Source organism: Sebastes umbrosus, chromosome 17, assembly GCF_015220745.1.
Source record: "Sebastes umbrosus isolate fSebUmb1 chromosome 17, fSebUmb1.pri, whole genome shotgun sequence".
Lineage (NCBI taxonomy): Eukaryota > Metazoa > Chordata > Actinopteri > Perciformes > Sebastidae > Sebastes > Sebastes umbrosus.
The window spans coordinates 5,184,173-5,206,736 of record NC_051285.1 but is presented as its reverse complement, the minus strand read 5'-3'; the positions used below and the strand labels follow the sequence as shown (position 1 = coordinate 5,206,736).

At 38.3% G+C, this 22,564-nt stretch overlaps 2 protein-coding genes across 5 annotated transcripts in view; both read left to right on the top strand.

Annotated features, from left to right (window-relative positions):
- Window positions 1–577: 577 nt before the first annotated feature.
- On the top strand, window positions 578–13,166 carry LOC119475552 (cullin-5). Of its 4 annotated transcripts, none has more exons than XM_037748362.1 (20): window positions 578–675; window positions 3,645–3,754; window positions 3,857–3,956; window positions 4,656–4,832; window positions 4,926–5,067; window positions 5,567–5,712; window positions 7,680–7,760; window positions 8,144–8,237; window positions 9,015–9,145; window positions 9,228–9,335; window positions 9,429–9,493; window positions 9,584–9,716; window positions 9,931–10,062; window positions 10,178–10,301; window positions 10,694–10,750; window positions 10,905–11,080; window positions 11,282–11,443; window positions 11,621–11,739; window positions 11,825–11,948; window positions 12,120–13,166. In XM_037748362.1, the coding sequence occupies exons 1-20, from the start codon at window positions 652–654 to the stop codon at window positions 12,312–12,314; spliced, it is 2,400 nt and encodes a 799-aa protein (XP_037604290.1). In that variant the 5' UTR covers window positions 578–651; the 3' UTR covers window positions 12,315–13,166. The 4 variants fall into 4 exon arrangements, with proteins under 4 accessions (XP_037604290.1, XP_037604289.1, XP_037604292.1 ...); XM_037748361.1 differs by having other exon boundaries at window positions 8,144–8,282; XM_037748364.1 differs by lacking the exon at window positions 10,694–10,750 and having other exon boundaries at window positions 12,120–12,314.
- A 4,942-nt stretch (window positions 13,167–18,108) lies between these two features.
- capn5b (calpain 5b) overlaps window positions 18,109–22,564 on the top strand; it is a 47,345-nt gene continuing 42,889 nt past the window's right edge. The window contains exon 1 of the mRNA XM_037748261.1: window positions 18,109–18,387. The gene's annotated coding sequence lies outside the window, so the exon portion shown is untranslated. The remainder of the gene's footprint in view (window positions 18,388–22,564) is intronic.

Below are 22,564 nucleotides of genomic sequence, written 5' to 3'. Positions count from 1 at the left end.
AAAATATACCAGATATAAAAATACAAGGAGATGAAGAAAACTGTTAAAACTGAATTTTAACAGTTTTCTTCATCTCCTTGTATTTTTATATCTGGTGTTATGTTGTGTTATGTTATTTTATAATTTTGTTTAAATAAATGGAAAATAAACGCACAAACAAAATTACAAACAAATTAACACAATGTATTAAACTGTTAAATGCCTCTATTATTAATTATTTATTTACATTTAGAAAGAGTCAGTGATGTGATAAGGTTAATCAAGTTTCCAGCATCACAGTTCCATGGTGCAAAACATGTTATGCAGTAAAAAAGTTAGTAGTGCAAAGTACAAAAAAAATATACCAGATATAAAAATACAGGGAGATGAAGAAAACTGTTAAAACTGAATTTTAACAGTTTTTTTCATCTCCTTGTATTTTTATATCTGGTGTTATGTTGTGTTATGTTATTTTATAATTTTGTTTAAATAAATGGAAAATAAACGCACAAACAAAATTACAAACAAATTAACACAATGTTTTAAACTGTTAAACGCCTCTATTAATTATTTATTTACATTTAGAAAGAGTCAGGGTGATGTGATAAGGTTAATCACGCTGTGTGTGCGGAGTTCTCGCGAGATTTCCCGAGAGGATAAGTTGAGGGGAACATGGCGACGTCTAATTTGCTAAAGGTAGGAGCCAGTTCAATTCAATTATTCTCTATTTAACGCCCCTTAAAAGTGCGTTGTCACCTGCGTGGCGTGATGTTGGCGTTTAGCCCCAGACTTAAGGAACATTACACAACACCTGTCAGTGTTGACTTTATCAGAGGAGCTGTTAACATTACATCTGGTTAGCATTAGCTAGCTACTTATAACTGATTTAGCTACAACAATGCTAACTAGATATGAAGGAAACACAGAGAAGCAGAGGGCACTGATGGCAGATAGGGGGACGCATTGATGGCTTAATGTGTGTTAATATATATATATAATCATAGTGTACGCTAGCTATAAATCTCATATAATCTGTCACTTCAGTGGTACAGCAATCTGCAGATGAACCATCACCTTAAAGACATGATAAAGGCTGCAGCAGTTACTGTGCATTCAATCCTCAGCTGCTATCATGCTCACTAAGTTTAGCTTTGACAGGAACCTATTGGCAGTGTGTCATCATTCATATCTCATTATAAAGGGAGGTGACACAGCTACTGTAGGAGACACAGATTGCATTGCATTGCTGTCAAAACGCAAGACTTTTGCATGGAAAAATAGGATTTATATGTACAGTATGTGCAGGAAAGGCAATGCCCCAGTGCATTCATTTACTATCCTTATCTCTATTCTGTTCTGTCATGCCTTTGGTTTCTTGACCTCTCCTGACACATTTCTTGTTTTTTTTCATTTACTGTATTTTCTGCAGTTTTATGTATGTGCAAATCAATAAATAAATATAATTATAAACATTAAAAGGGATGTTCAGTAGTCTCAGAGCAAAAACAATTTTATTAGGACAATTCTGGCTATGATTGGGTCCAAAAAAAATATTTAAAATCTTATTTATTTAAACAAACTTTTAAAAAACCTTGTTAGTGCAGTGTTTTAAATGTAAATGACTGTATCTTGAAACAAGAACAAATAAAGCACTTCACTGCACTAGAATTATGAAACATGATTTTAGAAAATACTTATCATGCTTACAATTTGATTTGCATTGAAAACATGCTGGAATATTCTTCTATTTTTTTTTGCATGTTTTGTGTTAATAAGGGTTCATAGACTAAAATGTAGTGGTGGAATGTAACTAAGTATGTTTTCTCAAGTACTGTATTGACGTACAATTTTTGAGTTATTGAGTATTATTATTATAGGATGAGTGTTTCCCTTTTCTGTTGCTTTATACTTCTACTCCACTACATGAATTCAGAGGGGAATATTGTACTTTTTACTCCACTACATGTATTTAATAGATTTAGTTATTTTTGTAGATTCTGATTAATAATACAAAATATAATCAACAAATAAATTCTGATAAATTATTACAGGTAAAGACAAAACCTTATTGACTCAAAGTAGCTTACTACAATTAGCAATTACAATATACAATACAAAATACAATTATTACAATTAGCTCAACCTTTACCAGCTGCAACATTAAAGTGATGAACCCATTAATGCATCAATAACTATAATCCAGTAATATAACATATAATATTCTGTATAATGATTATGTTGTATATTTTTCTGCTAGTATGTTTGTACTTTTACCAAAGTAAGAGTTTGAATGCATAACTTTCACTGACCAACATGAAGACAATCACACACTCTTCAAAAATCCTGCACACTTTCATGTTCCTCTGGTTAATGTTCACATCTGGTAGATTAGGATTTAATATGCCAGTTTGTCATGTTTTAGACCAGTCATGTAGCTATACTTTACACCACCACCTGATACCCTAAACCTCTAAATTCAGTCAACATGCAGCGCTTTAAAGGGAAACTCCAACAATTTTGCACATAACGGTCAGTTTACTAGTCATCATGGGTGGGTACCACTCAGCCTCGTACTATAAAGTCTGAGAAAATAACCCCTGATGATGTAGTCAGGGTTATCTCAACTTGTGCTTGGAAACTAAATACATAAGAGAACGCCTGTGTTACAAGCTGCAGATCTTTATGTGTACACACTGTTTATTAGGTTCTGTTCATATCATAGTTACACACTGACACATCATAACTGATTTACATTGTTTAATTTATTTTATGTATATCACAGTTACATCTCTTCTCTCTATCACTACCCCACTGGTCTATTATTCATTCTGTACATTAGTTTTTCTTTATTCACAGTTTTGCTACTGCTTGCTTTGTACTAAACTGCATTTCATTGTACTGATACTTACTGTAGTTTGTCAGACAAAATCGGTTTCAATACTCGTTTTTCTGCAGTATCAATGCACGGGTCGGGTACATGCTGCGCTTTCTGCTCTCTCTTACCTCCGACAGCGAGTTGACACACACACACCGCTATTAAACTTTTAATAAAAGCAAAAATTGTGATCGTGAAAATGCGGATCGTGATAAAAAACACAATAAATTGATGGTGATGAATTTCCATTATCGGGATAATTGGGAATATCGTCAGAAGTGACTTTGAAAAGCTGTCTAGCTCGCTATCATGTAGAGAAGGGAAAAATAGAGCCGGATATAAAAATACAGGAATTATCATGTAAGAAAGAACAGGCTCACACAATGTTTAATTTTGTTTATCCTCTATTTATGCAGGGGGACCTTATGATTTATGATTACCTTATTTAAGATTTATTGATTGATTTTTCACTCAAAAGGATGTTCTCTGTGCCTTTTCTGTGATGCAATAAAAAATATGTTTCTTAACAAAACATAAGGTAAAGTGAGAGTTTTAAGCATATTTTGATGATTATCGGGAGAATATCGTAAATCACAATTATTTTGGCCAGGATAATGGTGACATGACATTTTCATATTGTCCCATGCCTAATTGTAACTTACTGTAATATTTTGTTTTGCTTTAATATTTGTTGATGTTTCAAATGTTTGATGAACAAAGCCTCATCTTGGCAGCAAAGCTGATGAACAGTTTGAATCATGTAGTTCACTTCCTTCCTGTCTGTTTCCAGAACAAAGGCTCCCTTCAATTTGAGGACAAATGGGACCTGATGCGTCCCATCGTACTGAAGCTGCTACGGCAGGAGTCCGTAACCAAACAGCAGTGGTTTGACCTGTTTTCGTAAGTTTACCGTGATGAACCTGATGCATCATTGATATTAAAGGCTAACAGGTATAGGTCAGTTTGTTAAGAAAGTTAATCCCTCCAACGTTGTTTCCACAGAGACGTCCATGCTGTGTGCCTGTGGGATGACAAAGGTCCAGCTAAGATCCACCAGGCCCTCAAAGAGGACATCCTCGATTTCATCAAACAAGCACAAGCAGTAAGTGTCCCTGTTATTACAAAGCAAACCAGTAACTGATGCTGTTGCTGGTTTATTATAAACTATTCATCTTCTGTCAGCGTGTCATTTAGATTATTTGAATCATACTAATAATAATAATAATAATAATAATAATAAAATAAAAATAAAAATGAATAAATATAAAAATAATTATAATAATAAAAAATAATAATAAAATTAAACAAAAATAATAAATACAAAAATCAATAAATTAAACATTTAAATAAAAGAAAATGATACTAAAGAAAGATAAATAAATAAAAATAAAAAATTCAATAAATTAAACATTTAAGTAAAAGAGAATGATAATAAGGAAATATAAATAAATAAGAATTTTTTAAATAAATTAAACATTTTAAATAAAAGAAAATCTAATGTTGAAATATAAATGAATTAATAAAATAAATTCACACACCAGATTCCCAACACCTACTTTTATCCCTGTGGTCTCGCCTCCCACATTAATTCACCCACACATGATGGATACAGAGTACATAATGTGTGTTTAAGGCACTTTTAAGGCACATTTAAAAAAGGGTAAATAAAACAAAATATAGAAATATATATATATATATATATATATATATATATATATATATATAAAAGTAATATGAATACAATTAAATAAAATACAGAAACAATATGAATTGTCAATTTGTGTTTCCCTCCGTTTCTTAGCGGGTGTTGAGTCACCAGGATGACACGGCGTTGCTGAAGGCCTACATCGTGGAGTGGAGGAAGTTCTTCACACAGTGTGACATCCTGCCCAAGCCTTTCTGTCAGCTGGAGATCACTCTGATGGGCAAACAAGGAAGCAACAAGAAGTCCAACGTGGAGGACAGCATCGTCCGCAAGGTGAGGAGGAGGAGCAGGAGTGGGTTAAACACAAATAGATAAACATGTTGTACACGGTCATCATATTTTGACTTTGTGTCTCTGTCTCTTCAGCTGATGCTGGACACGTGGAACGAGTCCATCTTCTCCAACATCAAAAACAGGCTACAAGACAGCGCCATGAAGCTCGTCCACGCTGAGAGGCTGGGAGAGGCCTTCGACTCCCAGCTGGTCATCGGAGTGCGAGAGTCCTACGGTGAGAAACGCAGGTCACTTTGTTGTTCGAATTTCTGCACTTCGTGAGGCTTATAGGACCACGAGCGTATTCTGTGTACCACATTCAGTATAGATTTTGTGTACAATAAATCACTGTTGATTACTACTAAAGCTCCGGAGCCTAGTAAATGGTCCTCAGGACGCCCTAGTATACCGTATTTCCGCCCATGTTGTTGTATGTGGATTGAAAATGCAGCTGCATTTACACTTGTGTTCAATGTGGTCACGATGCCTCCCAGACCACCTCCGGAGGTGGTTTAGCCGATCGAATCACAATCCGTCCTCAGTGTGTTTTGGTTGAATTTACACCTGTACTTTCATGTGGTCAAGCACTATCTGATTAGCAATCCGATCACCCAAACCCCATTTTAATGCCAGTTGTAAAAAGGGTCTAAGACTACACATCTGTCTACATATCCACAGACACATGTTGACCTCTCCATATCTCTTTGTGATGGTGTGTTTTTGTTTCTGAGCAGTGAACCTGTGCTCCAACCCGGACGACAAGCTGCAGATCTACAGGGACAACTTTGAGAAGGCGTATATGGACTCTACTGAGAGGTTCTACAGAACACAGGCACCCGCCTACCTGCAGCAAAACGGGGTCCAAAACTACATGAAATATGTGAGTATGACTCATGGATGTACTAGCAGAAGTTAGAGTGTTTACCAGTAAGATGTTTTTAATGTTGATTGTTTAGTCACGACTACTTAATGTTATAGAGAAACACTTGTGAGGCAAGTTTTCATGGGCTTAAAGAAGAACTGGATACTGTGTTCCAACATGGCAGCCCATTTCTTCTTGTGAAAATAGATTTGCTAGTCAGTAACGACATGAAAGGTTTGAAATGCTGAAATAGCAGCAATTCTGCACCATTTTGTAATCACTCCGCTCCCAGCTTGCTCTCTGCTCACACTGAGAGAAAAACAACCTTCAGTTCTCTTCATAACAAAGATAAATACCTGCTGTCCTATTGTTGCATTTTACAACACAAAGCAGAAACTTGAGACTTCTGTTGAGGCTCCTGTTCCCTGTTTTGACAATAAGCCAGTTGGATGAAATCGAGAGAGAAGAGAAAACAGCCAGCGTGATCCGCTGCTGTGCTTGTCTTCTTCACGTTATATTTCTCTTACTCAAACTAAACTGAAGCATTGTCCAGAAATGTTCAGTTACAGTTTGCTTAAGCTTTATGTAAGGTAGTGTAGATCAAATCCTGTTACTTCAACAACTTTTTCTTCCCTGGAGATTTTTTTCTGGGGGCTTTTCCATAAAACCTTTGAAGTAATCCTCTTATAGAATATGTCTTGAAAATGTTCTTCTTTGAGGAGGGATTCTGGACTTTTTGTTCTCATAGTATTGGTTTCATAAATACATAAGTCAGTTGGTCCAAGCACCAGAGGTGTGAAAATAAAAACTTACTAGCATTTCAGTAGTAAACAGTGCGGTAGTGTTTCCAGAACTTAAAAATGAACATTGCTTAAATGAGGATATGTATCTCATTTAATCATCAATCAATCAATTTATCATTTGAACACATTAAACACATTTCATTCATTGTATCTCTAGCAACACAGCACACAGTGATTTCTAACGCCATGTAATGACATTATTGTAACTAATTTGAAAAGATATTATGCGACTCTGGATCTTGGCGCCTGTGGCTCAGACGGTAGAGCAGGTCGTCCACCAATCAGAAGGTCGTGGTTCGTTCCCTGGCTGCTTCGGGTCACATGCAGATGCGTCCTTGAGCAAGACACTTAACCCCAAATTGCTCCCAAAGGCTGTGCCATCAGTGTGTGAATGAGTATTTAGATTAGATCCTGATTGGCAAAGTTGGCACCTTGCATGGCAGCCTCTGCCATCAGTGTGTGAAAGTGTGTGTGAATGGGTGAATGCTGACATGTAGTGTAAAGGGCCTTGAGTGGTCGGAAGACTAGAAAAGTGCTCTATAAATGCAAGTCCATTTACCAATCCTTTTAGATTCTTTTTCTGCCTTAAAAATGTCACTGCAAGTCTTTGATAGGTTTCAAATCTCTTGAACTACTTGGGCAAAAGAAAATAAAGTACACAGATAGGACAGAGGTTGAGTTTAAAGTAGCGCGATAATGCGTTAATGCAAATTTGTTTTAACGCCACTAACTTCTTTAAAGCATTAACACAATTTTTAGGTTGTAGCAGCCTCAGTTTTAATGCTAGAGTGGAGATACTGGAAAAAATAGTTTCCATCTGTGTCATACTAGCTTGTCGCGAAGGAGCCTAAATAACGCTACAAACTTAAGCTGAATTTTGGGCGAGGAAAATCCGTCATGGACATTTTCAAAGGGTTCTCTTGAACTCTGACCTCAAGATATGTGAATGTAAATGGGTTCTATGGGTACCCTCGAGTCTCCCCTTTACAGACATGCCCACTTTATGACAATCACATGCAGTTTGGGGCAAGTCATAGTCAAGTCAGCACACTGACACACTGACAGCTGTTGTTGCCTGTTGGCCTGAAGTTTTCCATGTTATGATTTGAGTATAAATATTTGAATCGATTGACAGCCCTATTATAAATGTAATTAATGCGTATAAATGTGTATTTGCACCAGGCTGATTCGAAGCTGAGGGAAGAGGAGAAACGTGCGCTGCGATACCTGGAGACGAGACGTGACTGTAACTCTGTACAAGCAGTGAGTGCTACACATTAATGTCTTATTTTGCTGGTTGTAATTCTACAGTTAAGTATTTTTTTTTTTTAATTACTTATTTTTCAAGCTTATGTTTTTTTTTAGTTCAAATTGTTATGTTTATTTTCAGAATGGCTCCACATACAGTAAACATATTGATATTTATCCACCTATTTGTGCTGGGTGAATAGATTAACTGTTGTTCGTCAAGTAAAAGTTACAGCACAAAACTCCCCCTAAAACCACAAGTTGTTGTTTTAAACAAACAAATTAGACATGAGATCTCAGAAACAAAACAATTAAGCACATTACCAAAATGTCATTATTAACGCATCTCTCATGTATTTCTGCTGAATTGTTTTTTCCTCCTCTGTTTGTCTTCCCAGTTAATGGAGTGTTGCGTCAACGCACTGGTTACATCATTCAAGGAGACCATCCTAGCCGAGTGTCCAGGCATGATCAAACGAAATGAGACAGAGAGTGAGTACGGCCGGACCGCTCCCACCAAAGGCACAGCCAGCTCAGGTTTGCAACAGGAGATAGCCCTGACCAAACCTCCCTGTCCAGCATCTGTAGAACATCCATGTGTTGTTGCAGAACCTGCCTTAGAATCATCACGTTTTTATGTTTTATTCAGTATCAAAGTAATCCAGTGATAGTTGTCTGTACATCCATGAGTACTTTGCAAACAGGAACTGCTAATAGAGAGTGCGGCATACTTTTATTGGTGCCAATTTGCCAAAATGTAAACAAATACATGCTAAAGTTATAGTTTTTCCATTTCGTATATTATCAGTCACATTTTATGGGGGTAGACTCTAAAAAGGTTTTGATACTAGTGGCGATACATTTCAGTACAGATACCAAAATAAGGAGAAATATAACTCTTTTTTTTCAAAATATTGTCTATAATAACAAGTACTTAAATAAAATACAGTCTAAATTTGCAGGTGACAGGTGCTTAAAATGAACTTATGCAACATTTTTGTTCCAGACATTTTCATGATTCAAATTTTATAATTGAGGCTTCTGCTCGCTTTCTGGGCTGCATAAACCACTCATCATTGTGTTTGTGTGTGTGTGTATGTTCAGGTGTGTGCTCAAATGGACAAAGGGCGTCCACAGTAATGGATTTTAAAGCAGCTCATCTTCTGCTAGTTTTATAATGCAGCTGCCAAATAAAAGCTTAGCACTCGGTACGTCAGATCAAGTGCTGCTTACACTCCTTCACCTCTTCTTCTTTTCCCTCCATCACAGAGCTGCATCTCATGTTCTCTCTCATGGACAAAGTGCCCAGCGGCATCGAGCCCATGCTGAAGGACCTGGAGGAGCACATCATGAGCGCTGGCCTGGCTGATATGGTGGCCACAGCAGAGACCATCACCTCTGTGAGTCTCACATACACATATAGTGATTCCAGAATGAACTTTCATCACATTGACTGGTTTCACCTCCTATTCTTTGTCGCAGGACTCAGAGAAATATGTGGAGCAGCTGCTCACCTTGTTTAACCGCTTCAGCCGACTGGTGAAAGAGGCCTTTCAGGACGACCCACGCTTCCTCACAGCTCGAGACAAAGTCAGCTCAACTTTTACCAACTTGTCCATTCACAAGAATACACCTGTCAGAAGATGTTTTTAACTGATCCCAGTCCTGTTTTGTCTTTTGCAGGCATATAAAGCTGTTGTGAATGACGCCACTATATTTAAATTAGAACTTCCTTTGAAGCAGAAAGGGTGAGAGACGCTCCCTGTATGTAATTCATTCACTATCTGCTGAAGGCGATGATGTCTGACTGCACTGGTTTTCCTCTCCTGTTTTTACAGGGTCGGTCTGAAAACTCAGCCAGAGTCCAAGTGTCCAGAGCTGCTGGCCAACTACTGCGACATGCTCTTGAGGAAGACCCCACTGAGCAAGAAGCTCACCTCTGAGGAGATCGAGGCCAAGCTCAAGGAAGTGGTACGTTTCAGGGAATCTCCATGTTGTTGTTATGAGCCCTGCCTGCACGGTGGCACAAAGGGCTAACTTAAAGGACGGGTCCATTGTTATTATTCATATTATTTTAAGGTTTTTATATCATTCTATAGCTTCCCAGTGGTGTTTCTTATATATTCAAATCCGATTAACTTTTAATCAGAGCTTCAGTAACCATGTGTGTGCTCTTTCCTTGCAGCTGCTAGTGCTGAAGTATGTCCAGAACAAAGACGTGTTCATGCGCTACCACAAAGCCCACCTGACCCGTCGACTCATCCTGGACATCTCAGCAGACAGCGAGATAGAGGAGAACATGGTGGAGTGGCTCAGGGTGAGATCTCAGAGGAAGAAGTTGTTTTTATTTTGCATCAGAAACATAAACTTAAGAAGGTAATGTTTTGCACCTGTAAAAACCTGTCTATCTGTGATGTCATGTATCCTAACAGGAAGTAGGAATGCCAGCTGACTATGTCAACAAGCTGGCCAGGATGTTTCAAGACATCAAGGTGTCAGAGGACCTCAACCAGTCTTTCAAAGAAATGCATAAACATAACAAGCTGGCGTTACCAGGTAAGATGTAGAAGAGTGTCTCACTCACATACTTAAAGGGATAGTTCGGGTGTTTTGAAGTGGGCTTGTATGAGGTACTTATCCATAGTCAGTGTATTACCTACAGTAGATGGCTTAACAAAGTCAATATCGGTTTAAGTCTACGCTATTTTTAGAATATTTTCACCGCTTTACAGCCCTTTCTGACGGGGAACTGAAGCCGTTAGGTTAGATTGTTTGTGTTATTTTGGGACTTTGGTGAATCTGAACTAACCCTTTTAAAACACCAAAGTCACACAATAACAAAAACAAACTAATCGATTGAGGCAGTGGTAGACCGAAACTACTGTTTTTGTGAATGGTGTCTGGTGGCTTTGAAGAGAGCATAGATAACAGCTTCAGTTCCCCGTCAGGAATCGGCAGACACGGAGGCATGAGATGCCAAGGAATCGGACAACTACGAAACCATGGTAACCAGTTCTCTATTCCCATCGCTTGCGTTTTCCCTGTCTGCCAAAGTGGTGGATGGCCTGACAATTTTACCCGCCACTGCCAACAATTTACCTGACTGTAAGCAGCTGTCATTCAGTACCTAAGATAAGTCTTCGTATGCTCCCCTTGCAGCTGACTCGGTCAACATAAAGATCCTGAATGCTGGCGCGTGGTCGAGGAGCAGCGAGAAGGTGTTCGTCTCTCTACCTACCGAGCTGGAAGATTTGATACCAGAGGTAGAAGACTTCTACAAGAAGAACCACAGCGGCAGGAAGCTGCACTGGCATCACCTCATGTCCAACGGCATTGTGAGTTAGAGCTGCAACGATTAAACGATTAGTTGTCAACTATTAGATTAACAATGAAAATAAGACTCTTTAATTTGATCCCAATAATGTTGATTGAGGTTTTATAATGTATTATTTTTGGCACTGCGACGGTGATGTTTTGCTTTTGCTCCTCTGTGAAAGAAGCTGTGAAAGGAAGTTAACAAAATGTCATTCCTCCAGATAACCTTTAAGAACGAGGTGGGCCAGTACGACCTGGAGGTGACCACCTTCCAGCTGGCGGTGCTGTTTGCCTGGAACCAGAGGCCCAGGGAGAGGATCAGCTTTGAAAACCTCAAGCTAGCCACGGAGCTGCCGGACGCCGAGCTGCGACGCACTCTCTGGGTAAGTAAATGGGAAATAATGAAGATTAAACTGGTAATTAAGCCTCAAAAGTGTTTCTGAACCACAGACTTAGTGCTGTAAGCATAGAGTTTTATATTTGAGGTAGTTTGTTTTCGATCTGTTTTTATTAATCAGATTTTTCCCTCTGAATCATCGTGCCTTTCTCCCTCTCCCCAGTCTCTCGTGGCGTTTCCCAAACTCAAGCGGCAGGTGTTGTCGTACGACCCGGTGGTGTCTTCACCCAAAGACTTTGCAGAAGGAACACTATTTTACGTCAACCAGGAGTTTTCTCTCATGTAAGTTAAAGTTATATGGTTAGGTTGAACATTGTATTTCGGTTTCTGGGACCCCTTTCACAATCTTTTTAATTCAACTTTACAGAAAAAACTCCAAGGTTCAGAAAAGGGGGAAGATTAATCTGATTGGTCGGCTGCAGCTCACCACAGAGCGAATGAGGGAGGAGGAGAACGAGGGCATCGTCCAGCTCAGGATACTAAGAACGCAGGTATGGATGTGAAGATCCTGCTGCTCTCTCCTCTGTTATGTAACACCACCTGCTGGGAATAAACGCTCTCACCTTCCATTTCCCATCATGGAGTTTCAACAGTTTATTTGCTTTGCATTTTTCTTATTTTTCACACCGTTCTTTGTTTGTGTTTCCCATCTCCGTCTCCAGGAGGCCATAATCCAGATCATGAAGATGAGGAAGCGCATCAACAACGCCCAGCTGCAGACGGAGCTGGTGGAGATCCTAAAGAACATGTTTTTACCACAGAAGAAGATGATCAAGGAGCAGATCGAGTGGCTGATAGATCACAAGTACATAAAGCGGGATGAGACCGATTTAAACACCTTCATCTACATGGCGTAGCACAGCCCATATCGGGACGTTGACTTTGGTTTCAGTGGATCAGGCCTGATGGACAGTAGGATACTTCCAGGCTCCCCGTCCTCTATTTAAAAATAAAATCCATTCTTGTGCAGGGAGGCATGAATTTAAGACTATTTAAAAAAAAAAAAAAGAAACTTCCTGCCTTCAAGTTGTACAAAGATAAAAAAGTTGCAGTGGGAGTCTGCGCCAAGTGGTTATAACTGTTTTTAGTTTGCTGTCCGGATGAGGCTGTTAATCGTTAATGGTCTGTTTTTGTGTCATCTGGGCGGCTACTACAACACTCGATGCTTGTGCAAGTCTAAAAGGCATGCTGACAGGAAAAGCGGAGGAACTCAAAATATCTGCAGTCCGGTTTTATTCCACGTCAAACACATACCACAGACCATCTGAACAAAACGCTCTTCACTCAAATGGCGAGCCAGCTGGTTTGTTGACGCTCTACAGTCACAGTTAAAGTGATCAAACACTTAATCCGGACATTCAGTGTGTATAAAGAGCCAGATAAGCACTTCACAGTCTGCAGGACTGAACGAGACAACGACGTAGAGCCAAACCCCGTCAAGCCTCTGTCCCTGGGTAGAAAAATAGCATATTGCTATAATCCAGAATCCGTTTTCCCCCCCTAGCGAACGTACCCAGGGACAGAGGAGGAGTCGAACTCGGAGCTCTGATCATGTTTGCGACAGCCCTCTTTTCTGCAGGAAGCCTGGGAGAAGAGGCTGAGGTCAGTATTACACACGGTAAATACGACAATTCAAAGCTTTAGGAGAGTGAACCATGAGATGTGAATAATGAAATGATTAAATAAACAGCACCTTATTATAAAAAAAATACACGCAGGCTCGTCATTCATCCCAGCTCAGGTAAACCATTCCCCATAATCTTTGAATGTCTGAGGTGTTGGAGGAGAGAATTCCTGAGAGAAAGGGAGAAAGGGTCCAAGGCTAGGACCGGGTGAGAGGGGTGTGGAGGTTGGCGTCGGTGGATCTGAGGTTGCAGGTAGGAGCATGACAGGGCAGGTTTTACACTTTATTAGAATCATCATATACATACAGGTATACAAACTCACTTAAATATCATCTCAGCACACCTAAAAAATAATTATCAAACCCTCTTACTGTCTGAAGGCTAGAAGGAGGTTAAATAACGCTTCAATCTTACGCTAAATTTTGGCGAGGAAAAACTGCCATGGCCATTTTCAAAGGGGTCCCTTGACCTCTGACCTCAAGATATGTGAATGAAAATGGGTTTTATGGGTACCCACGACGAGTCTCCTCTTTACGGACATGCCCACTTTATGATAATCACATGCAGTTTTTTTCATGCAGTATAAATATGTAATTTTCACCTATTCTAAATTGAATATTTCTGCATAATGGGGTCCCTATAAAGTCTTGGAATTACATGAATTGGGTATCACTGTAAAGCTGAGACTCTTGGATTCATTGAGCTCAAGACATTTCCACCATAATTTAATTTAGAAAAGGGGAAATTGGTGCATAAAAATTCACCAGAATGCAGGAAATAATGTGTTTGATGCTCAAAATGTCCTTGGAGAGGACCCTGGACCCCGCTTCATATGTGTCCTACGCCCTTGTCTGTTTGTGTCACATTCTTATTCTCTGGTGCGGGAGTGGGTGAGTAGACAGGCAGCTGGGTTTTGGTTTTGGTTTTGGATGTATTGCATTGTATTGTAATTAGTCCAAAACTTTACTTTTGCAGCAGTTTGACAAATATAGGTCCAGAGATGGCTATTGGGAAACAAAAAACTAACCACGGTGGACCACCAGACTGAGGAAACGACTGTCGCAGAAAAAATGACAGCTTGGAGTTTGTCACAGTTAAGCATTTTATTTTATTTTATTTTATTTTATTTTATTTTATTTTATTTTATTTTATTTTATTTTATTTTATTTTTATTTATTTTTATTTATTTATTTATCTCAACCAGATTTTACATTTAGTGACAACTCTGCTGTTCTCTCTTGCATACAGTAAGTGTGTTTCTTATCCCATTAACTGAATGAGCACTGCTCTTATTTCTACCAGCAGGTGGTTCAGAGGTGAACAGTAACCACATCAGCTGTTTCTCTTTAGAGACTAACGGACTCCCTTAATGCAGAATTATGTGAATTATCTGACCATCTTGACTTCTGTAGTGCAACATACTCCTCTGTATTATGTGCATATATGCTCACTACCTAACAGCACCTACCCCTAGATCTTCTTGTAGATGGATATGAAGATATCATATCATCATTCATTTTTTCACATAATGATTTTTCCCTCCCCTTAAAAATATGAAGTCATGTAAAATAACCAGTAGGATAGCTGTTTGGAATAAGTAACCACTTTTAAACTAAACATCTGAAAAGGCAGCTGGAAAAAATCATCATGGAGACAAGAGGAGCTTGTAATGGTGGCTGACCAGAAGATGGCACCAGAGCAACGCTGCACCAAACCTTTGCTTTGAAAAAGTAATGAGAGAGCATGAATGCATCACCTCAAAGAGTTCAACTACATCTGATTTATCTCACTGTCTCTCTCCTTGTTCTTTTAATGCAGCTCATTATTTATTCGTGGCTAAGTGTAGTGTTGACGTAATATAAGAAAGTTAGATATAGATTTTCTGTCTGGACATTTTTAAGGATACCCTTTTAGTCTATCAATATCATTACACAGATTCCCATTTGCCGATGTATTGACCTGCCATAACACCATTTAGTGTCGTCCACCTCTCAGATGTGATGCAGTTTGATTGTAGAATTATTCAATATTGTATTCATTGTTAATGGGAAACCTGAAACAAATCAAATGCCACATTTTATTAGAATTTCACACATGTATATGTAAATATTATTTGTATGTTTTCATCACTATAAATTGACTGTTGTACTCTGTAATAATAATAATAATTATTATTATTATTACGATAATATTCTGTTAATCCTGCACATATTTTTAGAATAAGTTTCATTATTATTATTATTTATATATATATAATAAAATAATAACAATAATAATAAGTATTATAATTATATATATAATAATGATTATAATAATGATTTTAATTATTATTATTATTACAATAATATTTTGTTAATCCTGCACATATTTTCAGAATAAATAATTTAAAAAAAACTGCAATATAGGTTTTGGCTGCTTGGAAAAGTCAGATATTCCTGGTGACCCCAGTGCTACAGCTGTATTCTCAGTACAAATGATAATACACTTAACTGACAAATTACACAGCATGAACTTTGTCAAAATGTTAAATAAGTTTACATTTTTGCTGACAGGGTATATTATTTTACATTTTGCTAGGTGCATTTTGAATAAATATGTACCTAATAGTACATGTTAAAGGTTAATAAGGCAATGTAACATCTAATTATATTAATATCTTTATGCCGTATTTAACCAGTGTTTCTTATATCCTAAAGCTTCCTGCCTTTTGTTTATTTCTCCAACAGAAATATAAATTAAACTCTGTTCTATATCTTCTCAGGTGTTATATATAGGCAGTGTTGAAGCTGGACGGCTGTAATTAGCTGGATAATTTTCTTCTTAATTACAGCATATTGCATCCTCTTGTTATTTGTGACAAAGGGGATTACAGCAGGCCTGTTAGCTGCACGCATGCTCAGTCTGCAGCATCCCCCCCTGCCTGCATCCCTCCTGAGGACCACAGTCATATACTGGCATAGGAAATGCTACACTTCCTGTTACACCTTCAAAATAAGACATGTTCCAAGAGTTTGTAAACTTGAGCTCCAAAAGGATGTCCAAAATCCAGCTTCTTAAATGTGAATATTTTCTGGTTTCTTTACTCCTCTATGACAGCAAACTGAATATCTTGGAGTTGTAGACAAAACAAGACATTTGAGGACGTCTCTTGGTATATTGATCTTTGGTAAACACTGATCAACATTTTTCACAGGGGGTCTTTAGGGGGAGATAGCAGGTCAACAGTAGAAGTGGTGTACATCATCTGAAAGTTGGGAACCTGAAGATTAATTTGAAATGCTGCTCAGCACTGTGTGTCAAGTTCTTCTAGTTATACATCAGAAATAAACATTAATTATTTAAAATTATTATATGACAATGTTCCCCAACTCTGAGGAGTGTTTTTTCCAGCAGGACAATGCTCCATGCCACACAGCCAGGTCAGTGAAGGTGTGGATGAAGGACCCTGTCATGGCCAGCCCAATCTCCAGACCTGAATCCCATTGAAAACCTCTGGAATGTGATCAAGAGGAAGATGGATGGTCACAAGCCATCAAACAAAGCCAAGCTGCTTGAATGTTCTTCCTGGTAGCCTTATGAGAATACACTGTTTACCATTGATGGAGCATTTTGGCAAATTTTTCTTGGGCGCTACCCACATAATCAGCTGCGCTGCTCATCCCACAAATGCATGATCCTTACAAGTTGGACATCATTGCGAAGGTAAATAAAAAGGCTTTCCAACGATGTAAAATACAATGCCAATTAGAATTGTAACAACAGAGAAATAATCCACCAAACACAAGTTTCCGAACTTTTTTTTTCCAGTTTATATTATATATATATATATATATATGTAATATATATATATATATATATAAAAAAGAAAATAACATGTAAAATACTACTATCTATTTATACATCTATATCTATATATATATATATATATAATTTTTTTTAACTTTACAGAGACCGGAAATAGTTAGCTATCTAGCTATCTGTGGGTTCTTGCTATTTTCGTATGACACGTCATTGAATCCATTGTTATTTAAAAAAAAAAAAAACGAAGTCGATTAAAGCTGATTTAAATATTGTGGCAAAAAAAAAATAAAATAACTAGTACGATGGAGTAATTGAGGAAAACAAAATCTGAGATTTCGAGAATAAAGTAATAAATTTACGAACAAAAAACTCTTAATATAACGAGAATAAAGTCATAATTTTACGAGAAAAAAGTCGTAATATTACGAGAATAAAGTTGTAAATTTACGAGAAAAAAGTCTTAATATTACAAGAATAAAATGATAACTTTACGAGAAAAAAAGTCGTAATATTACAAGAATAAAATCATAATTTTACGAGAATAAGGTCGTAATTTTACGAGAAAAGTTGGAATATTACAAGAATAAAGTCGTAACATTACGAGAATAAAGTCGTAATTTTACTAGAAAAAAGTCATAATATTATGAGAATAAAGTCGTAATTTTACGGGAAAAGAAATCTTAATATAACGAGAATAAAGTCGTAACATTACGAGAATAAAGTCGTAATTTTACTAGAAAAAAGTCATAATATTATGAGAATAAAGTCGTAATTTTACGGGAAAAGAAATCTTAATATAACGAGAATAAAGTCATAACTTTACGAGAAAAAAAGTCGTAATATTACTAGAATAAAGTCATAACTTTACGAGAATATAACGAGAATAAAGTCATAACTTTACGAGAAAAAAAGTCGGAATATTACGAGAATAAAGTCGTAATTTTACTAGAAAAAAGTCAAAATATTAAGAGAATGAAGTCGTAATTTTACGAGAAAAAAAATCTTAATATAACGAGAATAAAATCAGAACTTTACGAGAAAAAAAGTCGTAATATTACTAGAATAAAGTCATAACTTAATGAGAATATAACAAGAATAAAGTCATAACTTTACGAGAAAAAAAGAAAATAACATGTACAATACTACTATCTATATATATATATATATATATATATATATACCTATAGATATATATATTATTTTTTTTATTTATTTTTTTCAACAAGCTTTTATTTTGAAATCGGGAGAACGGGGGCTTCCTGTTTCCGTGCCGTCTCCTCCTCACCGCGGCGGCTTGACGCTCCTCGGTGAGGAGGAGTGAGGAGAGGAGGAGAGGAGAGAGAGAGAGGAGCTCCTCCAGCGGACCAGAGAGAGAGAGAGAGGTGGTGAGGAATCCCAGCAGCCCCCCCAGGAGAGGAGAGAGAGCCGGACCGGCTGGACCCCCCGGAGGAGGACCCGAGAGAGAGAACCACGTTGCCACGGGAGAAGAGAGGCCTCAGATCAGGTAACCATGGAACCGGTTCTTACTGCTTCTTCCTCCTCCAGAGCACCAGGTGCTCAGGAGGGATGCTGCTGCTGCTGGAGATGGAGACAGAGAGGCGAGCTGCACGAAGCTGCTCGTTGAATCTCAGGAGATGCTTTTACTTACCGTGATGGCCTCATATGGCCTCTCTTGCAGTGTGGTTGAGGGTGATGGAGATGGTGATATGTGAGAGGGAATATTTATCAAAACCACCGTATTGTACTGGTGTGAAATGTTTTTTGGTTTTTTTTACTTTGCGCAAAAATAGCGGCATATATTGGAGCTGCTGTTTTTTTTTTTTTTCTGTTTGTATGCTGCTTTATAGCTTCATATGCATGGTTGTATAAATTGCAAATTCACTATAAATCATAGTGATGATATCATAATTACAATGCACAGCAAAGATAATGCATAATAAAGATGCACATAAATCTATATGGGAGAGCCATATCTGGTAATAATAACCCCAGTGGAGCATGCAGGAGAAGTGATATCTGCAAGCTTTTGGTAACATAAACAGTAATATCAGTCATCAATAGAGGCTTTGTAAGTTTTGCTGTTTGCTGAAATCAAACAGGGACTTATTTTCTGCCTCTGCATGCATGAGGAGTAATACATTAGTAATTTATTATTGTTCTGCAGAGCACTGAGAGGGGACTGAATGCACATTAATTTCAAATTCACTATATATCAAATCTTTTAATATTTACAATGCACAGCAAAGATAAAGCAGCAGCTGCCATGAATCTATATGGGAGAGCCATCTCTGGTAATAATAACCTCTAGTGGAGCATTCAGGAGCATTCATCTTCAAGCTCAACATAAACATAACATTACACTGACTAAACAGTAATATCTAAAGTGGTTTTGGTCTTAGTCGACTTAAGATTTCTTTTCATCATTTTATGCTTTTTCATGCTGAATGACATCTTTTCAAGAAACTTGTGAGCACATCTCTGGTAAACACAAGATCTAAAGTGGTGCTTTTGTGGGATTCTTCGTGGAGAAACTCAGTTTTACAGATCTATCGACTAAGAATTACTTTGGTCGAGGACAGCCCTATTACAGTACAATTTAATACTAAAATAACAGCAGTAAATCCCCCATATATATCTCAAATTAATGCTTATCAAGTAAGGGTTCATGGCTGATCTGTGTATCCTCAACCTTAGTGCACTTCTCTTACGATCCCTAGAGATAAAGCATTGTCGAAACCTAATGGTTTCACCCTAATATGTGTCTATTTGGCATTATTGTTCATTAGAGAGAGAGACAGAGAGAGAGGCTTTGTAAGTTTTGCTGTTAGCTGAAATCAAACAGGGTCTTATTTTGTTGCCTCTGTCTGATGCTGTGGAGCCTCTGCATGCATGAGGAGTAATAAATTAGTAATTTTTTAAGAAGTGTATTGTTCTGCAGAGCACTGAGAGGGGACTGAATGCACATTAATAGTCCATGCCCGTGTGTGTGTGTGTGTAAGCTCCAGTTTAGGCTGCGTGCCAGGTATAATGGTCCTAAAAGTGGAGTATTGAGACTCCCAGTAGGTCTTTATAAGGGATTTCAACAGGGTCTAATATCACTATAACTTGTCAGAGAACGCTCAGCAGTGGCTGATTTAATAAGTGATATCAGTCTTTACTACTGTCGTCTTAATACAATGTGGAATGATATACGGTTTAGTCAATTAATCGGTCGTTTTCCTTTCATCATTTTATGCTTTTTTCATGCTGAGTGACATATTTCCAAGAAACTTATGAGCACATCTCTGGTAAACACAAGAGCTTTTGTGTGATTCTTTGTGGAGAAACTCAGTTTTACAGATCTGTCGATTAAATCAACTAATGAGTTAGTCGACTAAGAATTTCTGTGGTTGAGGACAGCCCTATCACAGTCTGATTTAATACTAAAATAACAGCAGTAAATCCCCCATATATATCTAAAATGAATACTTATCTGTATATCATCGACCTTAGTGCACTTCACGTATGATCCTTAAAGATAAAGCATTGTCGAAACCTAATGGTTTCACCCTAATATGTGCCTATTTGGCATTATTGTTCATTAGAGAGACAGAGACAGAGAGAGAGAGAGAGAGAGAGAAAAAACAATACCCCACGTGATTGAACCACCATAAAAATCAATGCATTATCAGGATGTGACTCCAATAATGAGTGCATAGCAACCTCATGTTTTTATAGTATTCCTAGAGCGAATACAGTAGTTTATAACTTTGTGTTTTTTTGCTTAGAGCTGTTCTCCCTCACATAAACAAATCTGAGTGAGCTCATAGGTAACTGGGCCATAATGGCATTTAAACGTACGGGAGATCATGTGGTACTGTAATGGGGGGGGGGGGGAATCAAGCTGAGTAAGCAGAGAAAAGTGACTTTCAGTGCAAGTGTCGTATGTCATGGCCAAGCCTACAGTAGCTGGCAGCGGGAGAAGATACTGCAGAGAGGAGATCACGATGCTGGGAGGATGGGAAGCTAGGATAGCCCTCCTCCCTGATGCAGGAGGGGGTGGATGAGGGATGGTCTGGCGCACCCCTCCCTCCCTTTTTCTCTCTCTCTTTCTCTCTTTCTCCCACTCTGGCTCTCTCCCTGGTATACTGGTGCATTACTGCTCACTGTTCTCTGAGTGTAATCAGTCTGTCAGCAGTAGCAGACTCAATCAGTCACTCCCTACCACCACCACCACCACCACCACCAATACCCGAACACACTCCCCCCCGATCTCTGACCAGAACACTGCCAGAATCTGCTGCTGCCTGCGGTGCACGTTAATGATGCGCTACACAGTTTTGTGAACAGTTATAATCATTATCGGGGAACACATTTTCCTCGACAACAGATCACTGTGATGTTCTTTTTGGGGAGTCAGAGAGTAGCTGTTAAGGGTGAGGAAAAAAATGGATTCACCTATGTGTCTTTTTACGATTTTGAAATAGATCACAATACTTAAAAATCGCAATACATATTGAATCAGCACCCAAGTATCGTGATAGTATCGAATTGGGAGATAGGTGAATCGTCCCAGCCCTAGTAGCTGTGGTGTCTTTTGTTCCTCATCTTTAATGACATCACTATATTCATGTCTCTAATATTTGCACCATTCTTTAATTTTATAATCCTGCGAGCCAACATGCTGTTTAGCTGCTCTGTGTGCAGATGTAACCACTGGATTTGTTTGTTTATGTTTTGCATTTCTTCGTGTGAGTTAACTTGTGCGTGCTGCTCACTGTAGATCAGTATTGAAATGGTCACTCCAGAGAAACCCAGTAGCCTAGAGCCACTAGCAACAACATGGCCACCTCATACCCAGAATAACACCGTTAAAGTAACAGGCCTCTCTGTGATGCCAGGCAGAGTGTGGAGAAAATTGTTTAAGTGTAGGCCGGTACACCATTATCTTCTGGTGATACTGCCTCCCTGGATATAAGTAGATTTGACTTTTTTTTTTCTGGCCCATTGATTGGTCAAAAGGAAGGTTGTCTGCCCAGGGCGAAACACTCTGGTCCCATTCAGTGTTGTAACACAGGAGCTGTCCACGGTACTGTTCAGCTCGCTCTGTGTGCTTCTCAGATAAATGCTGTCCATGGTCCTGGAAAGCCCCAGCACTGCTTTTCCCCGTCTTTCCCTTCTCTACCAGGCGGCAACCTTTCAGCTCTGAAAAGTGAAGCCAATGCAGAAGTGCCTTAAACTTACATTCGTAAACACTGCACATACAGTAAAGTATGGAAACACTTTGGGTTCCACACATTGACAGGAAAAGCAGAGCTAGACATCACCGCTAAAGCTGCATGCTAACTCTGTCACGGACAGGAAACGTTATCATATTGCGGTAACGTGCGGTCAAGCCGGCCGTCACTCTCATCTACATGGTCAAATCAGCAACGCTACAACTGTAGAGCACCCATATACTGACATTTATGTTAAAGGTCCCATGTCTTGCTCATTTTCAGGTTCATACTCGTATTTTGTGTTTCTAATAGAACATGTTTACATGCTGTAGTGTTCAAAAAACACATTATTTTCCTCATATTGTCTGCCTGAATATACCTGTATTTACCCTCTGTCTGAAAGGCTCCGTTTTAGTGCATTTCAATGGAATTGCAAGGGAATTGCGTTGCTAGGCAACAGTTTGGGTCCATGTTTACTTCCTG